The 15,118-nt window shown below is 36.5% G+C and overlaps 1 protein-coding gene across 1 annotated transcript in view; it reads right to left on the bottom strand.

Annotated features, from left to right (window-relative positions):
• The window catches only part of LOC107601612 (titin-like), a 136,615-nt gene extending 132,126 nt beyond the window's left edge, over positions 1–4,489 (bottom strand). The window contains exons 1-7 of the mRNA XM_016293856.1: positions 4,281–4,489; positions 2,505–2,608; positions 2,131–2,334; positions 1,757–2,044; positions 1,557–1,645; positions 1,266–1,474; positions 717–979 (exon numbers count right to left, since the gene is read on the bottom strand). Of these exons, the coding sequence (XP_016149342.1) occupies positions 717–979; positions 1,266–1,474; positions 1,557–1,645; positions 1,757–2,044; positions 2,131–2,334; positions 2,505–2,595 (1,144 nt within the window). The 5' untranslated portion in view covers positions 2,596–2,608; positions 4,281–4,489. The remainder of the gene's footprint in view (positions 1–716; positions 980–1,265; positions 1,475–1,556; positions 1,646–1,756; positions 2,045–2,130; positions 2,335–2,504; positions 2,609–4,280) is intronic.
• Positions 4,490–15,118: the final 10,629 nt, after the last annotated feature.

Here is a 15,118-nt window from a genome sequence, read left to right as displayed (position 1 = left end):
CTGAACGAGCGTGACACACGGCTCGAAAGCAGCGGAGCCTTTATTATGCCACAGTCGACCGCTTCCGCTTCTTCCGGTCATGCGTATGTGGGGGAAAGCAGCGCTGTTTTATCATACTAGATACATTTGAAAGTTCTGTTATAATGCTACTCTGTGCGGTCGTCACCGGTCTATTAAAACGCACAACATATTAAAGCGTCTTTGGTGTTTCCATGTTTTCTACAAAACAAAACGGAAATCGAGGGGTTATGACGTCATCAGCAGGCGACACAATGACTTATGAAAACGGTCCGTGTCACTAGTTAAAATTGCTTATTTCTCTGGATTTAAACATTCTTCAAAACATTTGGGATAATGTAAGTACACAAGTCAGCAAAATATATAACACTGTTCTAGTGGTTTTTGGATATTTTAATAAAAAAATCTTACATATTGTGCCTTTAATTTGTGTGTGGTCTCCTTTTTTATCTCAATCTGTTTGCAGTAGAAGACAAATGGTATGAAATAGCTCCAAATAACCTTTCGTCAATGACCACACACGATAAAACATTGTTGTTTTTTGTTACATTTCTATTTAATGCATTTTTGTATTTCTTAATTAAAATGTAGTTATTCATTAATTCAAACTTCAAGTAATTAATATTTTTTCTTTCATGTTATCACAAAGACAAAATGCCCCTTTTTACCCACTAGAGGTCATAGTTGCAAAAATAGACCTACTTGTTTGAAAGCGACTCCACTGGCTGGTTGCTGCATAGCAAAAGAACCTTCCCATTGCTGCTCCTTGTGGACAAATGTGGAGGAGGTCTGGACATATGAGGCCCCAGTAGTCATGCTGGTATAACTGGATTCTCCCACATAACCCTCCTGCTTCCATGGAGGCAGAACATCTGCAGCCTGTGCGACTTGTTTGAGTGTAGTCATTGGGGACTTGACTGGTCTGATAGGGGACACGGACAGTCTTGAAGGGGAAACAGGCCTAAAAATAAAACATAGGGGGGAAAAGAATTAACAAAGGATAAATGCTACATAAGAAATATATTTAATGTATTGTAAAGTTAACATTGGTTACACAGAACATGAATTCATTACATCATCATTGCACTTAATTTTTCATAAGCGTTGGTGAGGGAACAAATTACTCTCCATTACATGTCACTATTGATCTCAGTTCATTTATTTAGAATATGTGCACTCATACAAGGTCTTAGTACATGTAAAGGTATCTACTAAAAAGTAGTGATAATGTTGAAAATATACTTCACCTGTGAGGTGTGTGAATGGGGGCTTTAACAGACCTCACAGGGGATGGTGACTGATGGCGCCTAGCTGCGACCTTTGACACTCCTGTCGGTGGGGTTGGGGACTTTGAGGTCGGCTTAGGAGGCACACGGGGTGGCGCCTTGTGGGCCAAATCACCATCCTCTATTTGCATTTCCATCATGGCTGTGGACTCAAATGATGCCTCCATTCTCTGTGAAGGACACATAACACTCAGTTAGCATGTTCTTTGGTGGTCAGCTTCAGGTGTGAATTTTTTTCAGGATGTTAACTACCTTTTCAACTCTAGCCTGGCGAGTCTGTGAAATCTGGGAAGTTGAAACAAAAGTCTTGGTCTTCTTTGCAGGCACTGCAACCTCCTCACCTGAAATTGAAAAATAATATTAAAAAGATACATACACACACATATGTATGTATATTGGCCTACCCTATATCAAAAAATATCAAGTGAAGTTATTTCATTTGGAAATCAAACCTTGAACCAGAAGTTCAGCTGTAGAGGTAGTACGTCCACTGCTGTTAGAAGCACTGACAGAATATGTTCCAGAATCTTCTGGGAAGGCCTCTGCAATTAACAAACTGTAAAGGTCTTCGTCTTGAACAATCTGAAAGTCAGCAGAGCTCTGAATCTCAGCTCCCTCTCTGTAGAACTTCACCACAGGTGTAGGGATTCCTGTCACTCGAACATCCAGTCTCACTTGGCTTCCTTGTCTAACAGTCACACTCTGTAGTCTCTGAATGAAGTTTGGTGGCGCAGTTTCCGCTTTGAGGCAAACAAAAAAAACTGTGTTTGTTTGGCACAAAAAGTAAATGACAGAAAAGTACACAGCTGTTTCTATGACTGCTTACCTGTAACCAGCAGTTCAGCAGTGCTAGTGGCTTGTCCAGCGCCATTGGTGGCTCTCACAGAAAATCTTCCACTGTGTGCGGCTGTCACAGCGGGGATCATCAGAACAGCGCGGCCATCGCTGAACGAGATCTGAGCGCCGGGCAGAGCGGCAGCAGTAAGAACCTGGCCATCACGAAACCAGCTCACCTCTGGAACTGGATTACCTACAGAAAAATATAGGAAGAAATTATAAAATAATCAATTTTAGAACAGTGTTTTCCAATCATTTTGCCTTAAATACCTCCACAGCCCTATCAGTAAAGCTCAGGTACCCTTTTATCAATGACAAACATGCAATATGTATTTTTGTCCCACTTTTTTCTTCTGTTCTTACCACTAACTTGAGCCTTGAACGTTGCGGCACTACCCTCAAGTGCCACAACGCTCTGAAGCGGCTGTGTAAATGTTGGAGCTTGTGTTGACATGGCAGAAGGCACCCTAGGAAAAAAAAGATTCACATAGTGAATACCACATTACAGCCAGATATTTTCTTGATGCCCACTGAATCAATTATATATACAACAGCATTACAGTGTATGTTACATGACAAACTAGGTGGGCTATTTATATAGCTGTAAAAGAAATGAACTGACTAATCACTAACACCCCCTGCCCCCACCTGCACCTGGCCATCAGCAGCCTGTCATTTGTGAGAACTGTGAACAGTGGAGCTGTTGAGTGTCAGGTCAAGCACCCAATTGAATATGTTGGAAATGTGTGAACAGCAACTGTGAGCTGTAAGATAAGGCTATGAAACACCTAAATACATAAGTAACTTAACTAAAACGTCCTGATCAACAAGATATTTCAACAGTAGAAACTGTGTAGCTGATGTTTCAAATTATTATTGGCTTACAAAAGAACATAGTGCTCAATTTGCGCCAGCTTCAGATGAAGCCCCCAAAAGCTAAACTAAATTAAACAATTCAGTAGCAAAATAGTTTGTATTATTACTGGTACTATACAATAATTTAGTCAGAAATTACCATTTAAAAGCTCATTGAAAATATCAAGCATGTCAACTATATATTTGTTAAGTAAAACAGCCAAGATTTTTAAAAAATATATTTTAAAATGAAAATCTTTGACTATAAATATATATTTTTTATGATTAAAGAAGAAAAAACGTGTGTGTGTGTGTGTATACATATAAAGCTTTTCTTGCTATTGTAAACAATATTGTGCCAACCCATCTCAGGGTTAGGGTATCCAAAGTGATCTGCAAATGTGCATTTTGACATGTTGACAAGTACTTCACTCCAAAAGTATAATAATCCATAATGGTCTTGAAAAAAAATCTCAGTGACAAAATTTCCACTGAACAAAAAACATACCAGCACACATACAAGCATTACAAAAAGCTTCACATGTGTATCATACAGATATTTCCCATACATAATGCAATATAACATTTGTCTTCACTGTCGCATCTCATATATAAAAAAAACTAAAACAATACGATTATTAGATAATTACATATAAATAAAGATCAATACAGCGTAACACAAGAAAGAAAGAAAGAAAGAAGACAAAGAATTTACTCAGTTAAGCCATCTGCATCATTAGTCAAATGGAAGAAACCAACAGGTGAGAGCGGACAAGCATTGCTCATAGCATGACTCACTCAACTATTTGTGTAATAAATATAAATTTTAAAAAATGTCAATACAAATTTAATTCCAACTAAATGGCATCAAGTATGAAGGCTGATATTCACTATGACAGAAATGGCAGTCTCCAAAAATAATCTGTCCCTTGTTTGATTGACAGTCACCATGTGGCACATAGCTGGCGGTGCAACTGATATCTCTGCTGCTGATTCCCTTAAAAAGACATCATGGCCCAGCTGGGTCACCACTCTAATGTTATCACAGGCTATTCTTGGCTATTCTGAAATCACTGCACCATTTAATAACCTTGAGCATTATTATGTTTTATAAAATTCTTGAAAATTAACACAGACTGACTACTTGTAAAACCTCAAACAAATAGCACATTGCAAGCAACAGCACTTTTATTTTGCTTTAAAAAGGTGTGGAAGCAAGTATCATTGTAGCTGATAAATAGACTTGCTTTAATGACTGTGTTCTACAGAGTAAATGCCACTTACTTGTATCACAAGGCTGCCTACACTTGATGGGACTGTGCCCAGTGCCTCAGCAACAATCCTCTTATCCAAAATGTTTCCAGGAAATCCAAGGTGAGAACGGTTGGGCCCCGTTATAACCCAAAAAACAAAACTACACAGGGTCTAGACCGTGTAGTTTTGCTTTTCCCTTGCAATCCCTACACCCGAGGCAAGGCTGGGAATGCTCCAACTGCTCAGAACTGCTAACATAGTTGTTTTAGTTTATATACCTCGAGCCTATTCTGCATCATCACTAACAAGCCACTCCCAAATTGGTCTCTGTGCACAAAGCATCATGGGAAAGTGATGCATTTTATGCAACTTCACACCTGTTACTCAGTGGTCCCCCTCCACGAAGTTAATGCAAGCTTGATATACCTCTCACTCTGGAGTTTCTTTACTACATTGAGTCTGTGGATTCATTGTTCATGCAAGCAAATGATTATGTTCATGCCCCATTCAATGACATTGCAATGCTGAAAACCCTTATGGCAGGCATTAATCTGTTGATGACCAAAAGGAGAGACTGGCTGTCCCTGTCACTCAAAGGAAGGGCAAGGCAAGGCAACCCCCCACTGTAAGGGACAGATATACTGGTTACAGAATGCTTGCTAACTTGCCTATTTTTGACATTTGTTACACAATCATCCACATTTTTGAGTCTTGATGAACGAAACATCACATCTCACAACTTTGTTTCAATGGCCAGGTTAACGTTTAAAAGAAAAAAGCACATTCAAGCTCTAAAATGCACTGCTTTTGCAACAACAAGAGTTTGTAGCCACTGTTTGGAGTGTAAAATTCAACACCACTAAAAGCTCCTAAAAGTAATTTTACTCATTATAATTTAAAAGATTTTATGTCTTCATGTCCAAAACAGTTGGTGGCTTTTAATTTTTAGCATAGCATGTTAATGCTATTCTGGAACAGGATATTAAGAACAAAAATGAACCCTAGCTGACACTAAAATGTACGTCTTTACAACAAGAATGACTCTCATTCTAAAATTAGCTCATTACAAAAGGATAAATAAACATGCAGAAAGGAATATAGCTTTCACATTCTCCTGACGTGGCCTCATTTATCCATGATACTGAAATACTGAAAAACCGATGATCCAGCCTGATTATTAAACCTTAAACATGAATAAACCTGATTATATAATAAAGCTGTGTAATGAGACACGGACTACTTGGCTGTCCCTGTCACTCAAAGGAAGGGCAAGGCAAGGCAACCCCCCACTGTAAGGGACAGATATACTGGTTACAGAATGCTTGCTAACTTGCCTATTTTTGACATTTGTTACACAATCATCCACATTTTTGAGTCTTGATGAACGAAACATCACATCTCACAACTTTGTTTCAATGGCCAGGTTAACGTTTAAAAGAAAAAAGCACATTCAAGCTCTAAAATGCACTGCTTTTGCAACAACAAGAGTTTGTAGCCACTGTTTGGAGTGTAAAATTCAACACCACTAAAAGCTCCTAAAAGTAATTTTACTCATTATAATTTAAAAGATTTTATGTCTTCATGTCCAAAACAGTTGGTGGCTTTTAATTTTTAGCATAGCATGTTAATGCTATTCTGGAACAGGATATTAAGAACATAAATGAACCCTAGCTGACACTAAAATGTACGTCTTTACAACAAGAATGACTCTCATTCTAAAATTAGCTCATTACAAAAGGATAAATAAACATGCAGAAAGGAATATAGCTTTCACATTCTCCTGACGTGGCCTCATTTATCCATGATACTGAAATACTGAAAAACCGATGATCCAGTCTGATTATTAAACCTTAAACATGAATAAACCTGATTATATAATAAAGCTGTGTAATGAGACACGGACTACAATTATGGAACTGGCTTGTGTTACTAAAAAAGATATTACAAAAGGCTAGTAGGATAGAATGATATAGCAGGTACATGACAAACCAATAAACTCATTACACAAGAAAACTCTTTTCAGTTAGAGACAGAAAAAAAGAAGGAACATCTAAAAAGCGTCTTAATAAATTGGTAGTTTTCACTTTAAAAATTGCAATGCACTGCATAGTTGGAATGATCCAAGGACAGTCTATCTCTGGAACAGACTAGTAACTTTATGATGGACTACCATGTCCCCAATTAGACCCCTGAGTCATTTAGGGCTTAATGTCTGTAGGAAAAAAGCTAGACTGGCCAAAGCAATACAAGTGTGTGTGTCAGAAGGCCTGAAATCAAAATAGTGAACAGGCTGTGACAAAATAACGTTTCTGGACAAGCAGCAATAGAAACAACCACTGAGAGACACAAATTCACAGCATGAATGTGATATACTGATAACCAATATTCCTCGTGTTAAAATTACTTGAGTAATGTGTCATGCTTTCTAGATAAACTAACTAATGCCAAATGCATGTATTTTACAGGCAGTTGTGGTGCGGAGATCCCAGGAACTAGAAATACAGCAATGTTTCATTGTTGCCAATAGATATTCAATTAAGTAATGCTATTATTTTACAGCTTTCATAGCGGTTAATATTCAAATAATGCCAAGATCTATGCAAATACATTACTAAACCATTTGCTGAAACTCCTGAAAACAAATGTAGGAAATGGAAAGTTGTGTTCCGCTCAGTGAGTGAGATTTTCTTGCTCTTGTATGGCACATGCGTTTATTTTGGTAGTCCATCACTGTAGTCTAAAGATGTGATTTAAACAGCAGCCATTTTCGTCTCCCTCACCAGGAGCTGGCAATGGTATCATGTCTCCCAGAGGAAAGCTCATGTGTCACCGATGAACAGCTGCAGCCTTCTAAATTCAAGTTTGGGACATTTAGAACTGTCACTCGGGTCTTTTCCTACAGTAAAACAGGGAGGTGCTTTTCATACACAGGACTGTTACTAAATGTACTACAACTACAAATTGGTTTTAGGAGGAGAAAAGTGATCAAATCTGGGATGAGGCCACCAAGAATGTTGTTGTGGACTCTGGAGCAGAGGGGGCCACTGCAGTGACTCATCACATGCAACACAAACATAAAGGCTTTTACTGGACCCTACGATTCCTGCCTGCGCTGCTGGTTTTGTGTCAAAATAAGGTCATAACAGGGTTGTACCACCTGGGCAAGGCATTTAGTGATGGGGGTGGCATAAACAGCTGCATCGACTAAGACAATCACTTCAGAGTTGCTACAGTGTGACTCTGGTCAAGTTAATTTATGACTAACTAAAACAAAGTACAGTGAATGTCCAGAGTTTTTTTTTATAAATGTTTTTTTATAAATTTCATAAATTTTTTGTCCTGCATTGCATTAAGAAACATATTTATAGTCCAAAATAACAGTTGCAACACTATAATGTTATTCCTTCCTAGCAAACACTCTCAAAAGAATCTCATCTTCTTCTGTCAAAATAGCATGCAGTGTCACCTGACAGGCAGCAGCAACTGCACCTCTTGGCTGTCAGCATGTTTATGCATGCATATTCAAAAGGTGGCTCCAGCAGCAGTAAATCAAGAGACCTGCCAAAAAGTCATGGCTATTACTTTAATTGGTTTAGTTACGTGTCATGTTTCTTTTTAACCTAAACAATAAAACATGCAGAAATTAAATAATTACAATAAAATAATACAATATATTTCATAATCATTCTCTTGATTTGTGTGGTCAGTCAAATATTTTGACATGTTTCTTGAGGAGCTGTACAACATACTAGGTGCCTCCTTGTGGACAAACCTTGGGTCAAACTTATAAAAGACAATCACCTTGTCCACTTCTGTATTCAATAAATAGAACATCAAATATATATATATATATTTAAAAAAAATTATTTTAAAAAGAGGATTTCACTTTAGCCTTTATTTGAAGGTTGTATTTTAAAATATTGCGCCATCCAGTGGTTAAATATGATAACAGCAGTGAAAACCAAGACAAATTATCTGGTTTAAATTATACTTACCCCATTTTAAACAAAGAAAAAGAAAATGTCCACACACTGAAATTATAGCTCAATTATTACAGATGACTGAATTTACAGGGTCTTATAAAATCAAGCTAGCAACTTAAAAATTGTACTTACAAATGTATCCCTTTTATCAGCTTCATCTCATCAAACATGTATCTTAGATTTTCTGAGTAGTCTAATGTGAATTCTGTTCTCACAAGCAAACATAACAGATTGTCTTGGAAAAGCTCCTCACTAGTTTCCCCACGGAACTCAATGAGGTATTTGAACGCATCCCTTTTACTCTTTTTGTGGGGATGTTAGGACATTATTAAATGACCAATGAGCACTAAAGATATACTGTACAACATCAACACCAAGAAGTCACCAAGTGAATTATGTGTTTACAGTCAAAGCGTACCTGATTATCTTCAAGGAGTGAATTGAAGGAGTTCCGGCCACTCCTTCCATAGCTCACAAGAGTTCATGCAGATGTGGTGTGTAATGAGCTAATTCATTTATAAACATTTGCTCCAGATGAATTGGCTGTTACTCTTCAGAACTCCAACTGATTCTAGTGAGTAAAGAAATATGATTAGAGCATGAAAAAACAAAACAAATCCTAATTTCTGATGGAAAGCACTGAAATGGTCCTCATATGATCTTGAATTGTCATTCTTCATTCTTCAACTAGAACCCGGGTAATAAAAAAAAAAAAAAAATGACTTTCTGTCAAAAGTTTATGTTAAGAATTTATTAACACATTTACATAATTCATTTAAAAAAAAAATCCAGACTTAAATAAACATGCTCCTTTATTTTGGCTCTTTTCGACACAGAACGTTTTGAATTTTACAGACTGAATGCCAAAAGGGAAAGCCTCTGCTATCTACTGATGTTTCTACTCCAAACCACTGGGGTAAATAACTAAAAAAAATTATAAATGGCCATTAAAACTTGTTTTCGAGAAAACAGCCTCTAAACATTCCAAACGATTTCAATACAACTTTTTTTACAGAATTAGACAAATACAATATCAATGTTAAGTAAAATATAATGCATTTATAATATAGAGCACATATTTAAGACATTGGAAACTAGTTCTTCTCGAGAGTTCTTTTATTCTAGCTATCTGCTCACAACGTTTTCATCATGTTTGACAAATATTTTAGTGGATGATTGGGCCGTTACCTGAGAGATAATGCATTTTAGTAAGTTGTATGTATGTCTTACAACATACACTCTCATGTCCATTCGTGATTTTTTTTTTCTTTCTTGCTATAACTTAGTGAAGAGAAAGCAATGTGACCAGATTTCTGAAATGAAAACCAGGACATTTCCAAGTGCAGTGGTCTAACTAACTATGAATTAAAAAACGGGGCAACATATTTGTGAATGTTTTTGTTTTTTATTTGCTGTGGGGGTTTTATATAGGCCTGCTAATATTATAATGAATCATAATGATGATTGTTGATCAAACTGACCCTAGTTTTGTAAAGGGGTCATATGATGCGATTTCAAGTTTTCCTTTCTCTTTGGAGTGTTACAAGCTGATTGTGCATAGATAAGATCCCTGAAGTTGCAAAGACTAAAGTCTCAAAACCAAAGAGATATTCTTTATCAAAGTAGAGTACAGTTGTCTGAAATTTCATTTAGGCCTAAATTTAGTAACTTAAGTAATCTGTAGGTAGCTTTTCAATGTCACTTTTAAGTTAAAAATATCTTAGTTTATTAATAAATAACTGAACTGTTTTTAAACATAAATTTATTTCAATTTTTACTGTTTCTATAGGACTGAATGCATTTGGTGTGATGTCAGAATCATGGTGACCAACAAGTAGACATGCTGCACTCGCTGGAAGCATAACGATTGCTTGACATATCAGTGGTCGAGATCCTTTTCAGTGTGCACTTCACTTTTCTCCCAAGAGTTCAGGCAGACTTGGACACATTTCTAGAAGCCTGGAATCATCCACTCTCCTCAGAAGGCAATCGAAGTTCAGAGCATCTGTGGCGCATTGGACTGATACACACAAAATGTATCAATCCGAGAGATATGAGGTGTGGAGAATCTGCTTTCTTTAATCTGTCACCACACTGCTGTTTATGCATTAGTCTAAGTGGATTTTTAACGATGTATTTAACTGCTAAATCATTAGGACATTGAAGAGCCAGATCTAGATGGTGACATAGCAGTTTCTTACGATGCCTGTGAAGATTTCAGAGCTATTCAAGAATTTGAATCACTTTTGAGTTTGGATGGGTTGAGGGCACTCAAACACCTTCTGAATTAAACTGGTCCTAATATCCCTGTTAAAGAACTGTATTTGCCTTGTCAGTTTTTTTTCCCAACAAATAAGGGGTAAATACATTTAAAAAATCACTGCTATGTCCCAGTCTAGATATGGCTCGTTGAAAAAGATCTACTCTATGAACAATGCATTAAATTACATTAAATAAAGACAAAATGAATGAATAAAGCAAGCAAATGAAACGATAACTCACATGCATCTGGTCCACTGGTGCCATGTTTTAAGTCAAGAGAATTATAAATCATCTTATAACAGGCGTCCAAAACTGACTTCCGGAAAAGAGGAATAACCAATGACATTTGAGATTTGAGAGGGTTTGAAATGAGCTCGCGGGCTCCTGTTTCCTCGCGTGGAAATCTGTTTTCCTCTCGCGGAATTGCTTTACCGCGCTCGGTTATTAATGGCATAGAATTGCTGCCATACTGTTCCCCTTTCGGGCTTGAACTGATGGTAAAACTAATGACATTATTTACTGTCTTTACATTTATTTTGAAAGATGAAGCTCGCGATTATGGTAAGGGGCGTTACATTTCCGACGAGTGCTTGCGGTGTTCGGCCAATCACAATACACTGGGTCAGCTGGCCAATCAGAGCAGACTGCGCTTGGGGAAGGAGGGACTTTCTAGAAAACAAAGCGTTTGAGAGAGGCGGGACATAGAGGACCTACAATAATGTACAGTAGTTGAAAAATAATGTGTTTTTTGGACATTAAAGCATGTCAACATATTCTGTTACACCAAATACACAAAATAATGATCTTTAAAAAAAGCATCATATGACCCCTTTAATACAAACGACAAAAAATCACACAATAAAAATAGTAAACTATAATAATAATATAAGTATTGTTGCTCTTTTGTTAGTTTTGACTGCTTTTATTGTCCTCATTTGTAAGTCGCTTTGGATAAAAGCGTCTGCTAAATAACTAAATGTAACTGTAATAAACAGTATAGTAAACATCAAACAGATCAAAACAGTATCACAAGAATATTATGACTTTACAAAAACACATTACAAAAATAAAACAATAAATGAGATCATAATAAATAAATAGAATTGTATTTATTTGTAACATTTTCTAACTATTTAACATGTTGATTTTCACAAATTAATTACAACTTTTCAAATGTTATGTTTATGAAATGTAATTGTGCAAGTGTAACGGTTTAGTTTATTATTTTTATATTATTCATTCATATCAGAGCGGCGGCGGAAGTTCAGCAATATTTAATATTGTGTGCAAAACAATCCCGCAATGTTCTCATACCTTGTTAATTAGTGCACACAAACAGCACTGCTTTAATTGAACATATATAGATAGCATGTGACTTGTCTTTTGATTGAGGATAACACTCCGCTCTGGCCCAGGTTAAGTTCTTCATGGCTAAAGCAGCCGGCGCGCGACAAGTAATCAGTATAGCTCGCAGCGCCCTCTGCTGGTGAAAATAATCATGTTCAATAATGTTTGAACTTGATCAAAGTTGAGATACAATAATATAAGACACAAACCAGTCTCAATTATTCGTGTTTTCCATTATAATCGTGTTTTTTCACTAACAGCTCACTACAGCTTCCTCAAAATGATAGGACACTTCGTCACCTTGGAATTAAAAGGTAGGCTGACTTTGTTTGTGTCAAAATTGAGTTATTCACATATTCTTTTTCTGTGACAACTTGTTTACATTGTCCATATTGGCACTTTTTATTTAAAAAAAATTATATCTACAAAGTATATGTACAAACTTTGAAGCTCAATATCTCAAAACTGTTCAGAATACAGATTGAAACTTATAAAATCATTTAAAAATTAAGAGTTTTTGATTTTTTTTCTCCCCCATTGTCTTACTGAGCTAATGACAGTTCTATCCTATAATCAAACTAAACAAACTAATCATATTATAATCATACAAAACAAATGTGTGCATGTAGCCTATCTGGGGACCTGTCTTGAGCTGAACGGTAATATGGACAAAACCAACAAAAACATAAAATGGCAACATCTTCATCTGCTAGCAACTGTTTAGTCACTTGGATGAAAACCAAGTTTTGCTGGGTAGCATGGCCCTGTTAGTCCCAACTAGCAGATAACATAAAACCTCATACAACATACATTTGGAAGTCTATTTGCTCAGAGTATCCTGATACCTGACGTATCAAACTACAATCAGGGCTTAAAGTTCTCCGGCACCGTGCCGTATCTCTGGCGTGGGAAAATAAGATATGCCTTGTCCAAATCGGTCCAAATACCCACATTTGCGGTCTTGGCCACTTGAGCAAGACTGTCCCAGATCTTAAAGTCACCATGAAATCAAAATTGAAAATTCTTATTTTTTAATGGAATACTGTAGTGTGTATTATAAATAATTTATCCGTGCACTTCATAATTTTTTAATCTTTTAATCTTAATCTTTAATCAAAAACGCTAACTCCCCTCCCCCTCAAAATGACTCATCTTCTCTTCCGGTCACGAGCTATGGCGCAAGGGCGGAGCTAGTGACGTGAGGGGTAAACGCGGGGATGAACAACAGGCGGAAAAACTGAATCTGATGTTTCACTTTATAGAAATCAATGCATTGACCAGTGCTGACGCAAGCCATGGGGGAGTACACTACCCTTACAAATTGAAAGGATATTAGTATATTACCACGACATTACTCTTAGGACATCGCAAACGATTTTTTTTTTATGAATATGACTTAACCTGATGGAGGACGCGCTCAGTCATTCAGGCAGTCTCGCTCTCGCACACGCGCTGTTAGGTATGTTTTGTGTCATTGTGAGAAATCAGTGAGAAATCCCCCCACAACCAACTGCAAAATGGCATTCAGATCTGCCTCCATTTTGTTAGCAACGCCCCAACTTCCAACGATCCAATCAATACCCGAAGAACGAAATCAAGTCCCGCCCTCTTATTTCCGATGCCGTTTCACTCGGATAGATGTCACAGTAGAGAAAAAAAGACAATCGCTTTATCATTCATTTCATGCCGACTTTAAAAACGGCAAAGCGCAGTGCCCTTCATGCACACTAAATCCACACACCATCTCGAATAGCGTTCCGGAACGGTATTTTAAATCCCATCATGCATCATGTTCTGGAAATAAAACCTATTAGACCAAAGGCATTGTCTCGTTCTACTGAACCAAGTATATGCATTTTGTCTCATCTCATGAGCTAAGTTTATTGTCACACCCCCTTGTGTCGATAAGCAGTGATATACTGTAGCTCATAATTTTCCAAGTGTATGATATAGCTTTCATTCTTCAGGTCAGTCATATACTCATGAAAAAAAAAATCAGTTTGAATAAGGAAAGCGATAGCTTTGCCATAGTATCCTTTCAAATATTAAAGTTGCCACAATCATTGCATTCTTTGCATGTGCTGCACTTTATTTGTACCATTTGTTTTATTAGTTTATATATTAGAATTTGAAAGACAATAACAATATATTTTTATAAGCGATAAGTGAGATCTGATTTTAGTCCTTGAAAACCAAAAGAGTAGTGCTTGAAAAGCACTTGAAAGTCCTGGAATTTAATTTTGCAGTATCTGTACGAACCCTGTTTAAGTTACCAGTTCTTGGAGCATTTTATTTTGTTGTTGTTAACTGAACTGAACTGTAGTTTTCTGTAGTAAACTGTCTTTGTGTATTTCCTATTTTATATTCATTTCCTAGGATTTAATTTATTATTATTTCTTTTGAACAAAACAATTTCAGAAATGTAATGTTTTAAATTATAGGTCATCTTGTACCCTGTCAAGAACAAATCTAACAAGCAAAACTTGATATCAAAAGCATCCTAAATGTTACATGTGTATGCATTATAGTGAGTAACCTTTCCTGGTATTGCTGTTTCAAATAGCCCACCATAATCTGTAGTCTGAGCCTGTCAAGGGCTAATGGCAAGGGCAGATATGTTACTAGTTAGTTTCAAGGAAAATCATTTTCAAATAATGTGTTTTTTTTTTTTTTTTGCCAAATAACCCTGTGTATGTGTCCACTCCCGCAACCCCCAGAAAAAAAAGTTTAGGCTTTTTTTCGCTTTAACCCCTGTACAATACAAAGTCACTGAAAATGAGTACGCCTTACTTTAAATTCTGTGCCCAAATGACAATTTTCTTCAGAACCATTTATTTATCAATTAACTTATAATAATAATAATAACAACAACAATAACAACAAGTCTTATTCTGTAAAGTTGTGAAATCTGCACTCCTTTTGTTTTTCTTTCTTTTTTTCCGATTAATGCATAATCAGTATACATATAATCGTAGGTTATGCAGAGTACAACAGAAAATGACAAATCTAAAAGTTGATTAAATGTGCATTCAGTAATACTTTGTTATTGTTGTGCCAATATGGTAGTTGTCTTAGACTTAAAGACACCTGGAAAAGTGGATACAGCATTAGTCAGAAATAATATGTTTTGATTATCGAAGCTATTGTAGAAATACTCTGGTCACAGTTATCCATTATTCAGTTAGTCCAATCTTTCTCCCTACCCTCTTTAACTCACATCCTCTCTCTCCTAAGCTTAAAGTGTGCTGTTATTATACTAACAATAATAATAATAAT

The sequence above is a fragment of the Sinocyclocheilus grahami genome, unplaced genomic scaffold (genome assembly GCF_001515645.1).
Source record: "Sinocyclocheilus grahami isolate Dianchi unplaced genomic scaffold, SAMN03320097.WGS_v1.1 scaffold308.1, whole genome shotgun sequence".
Lineage (NCBI taxonomy): Eukaryota > Metazoa > Chordata > Actinopteri > Cypriniformes > Cyprinidae > Sinocyclocheilus > Sinocyclocheilus grahami.
This window is presented reverse-complemented; position numbering and strand designations above follow the sequence as displayed.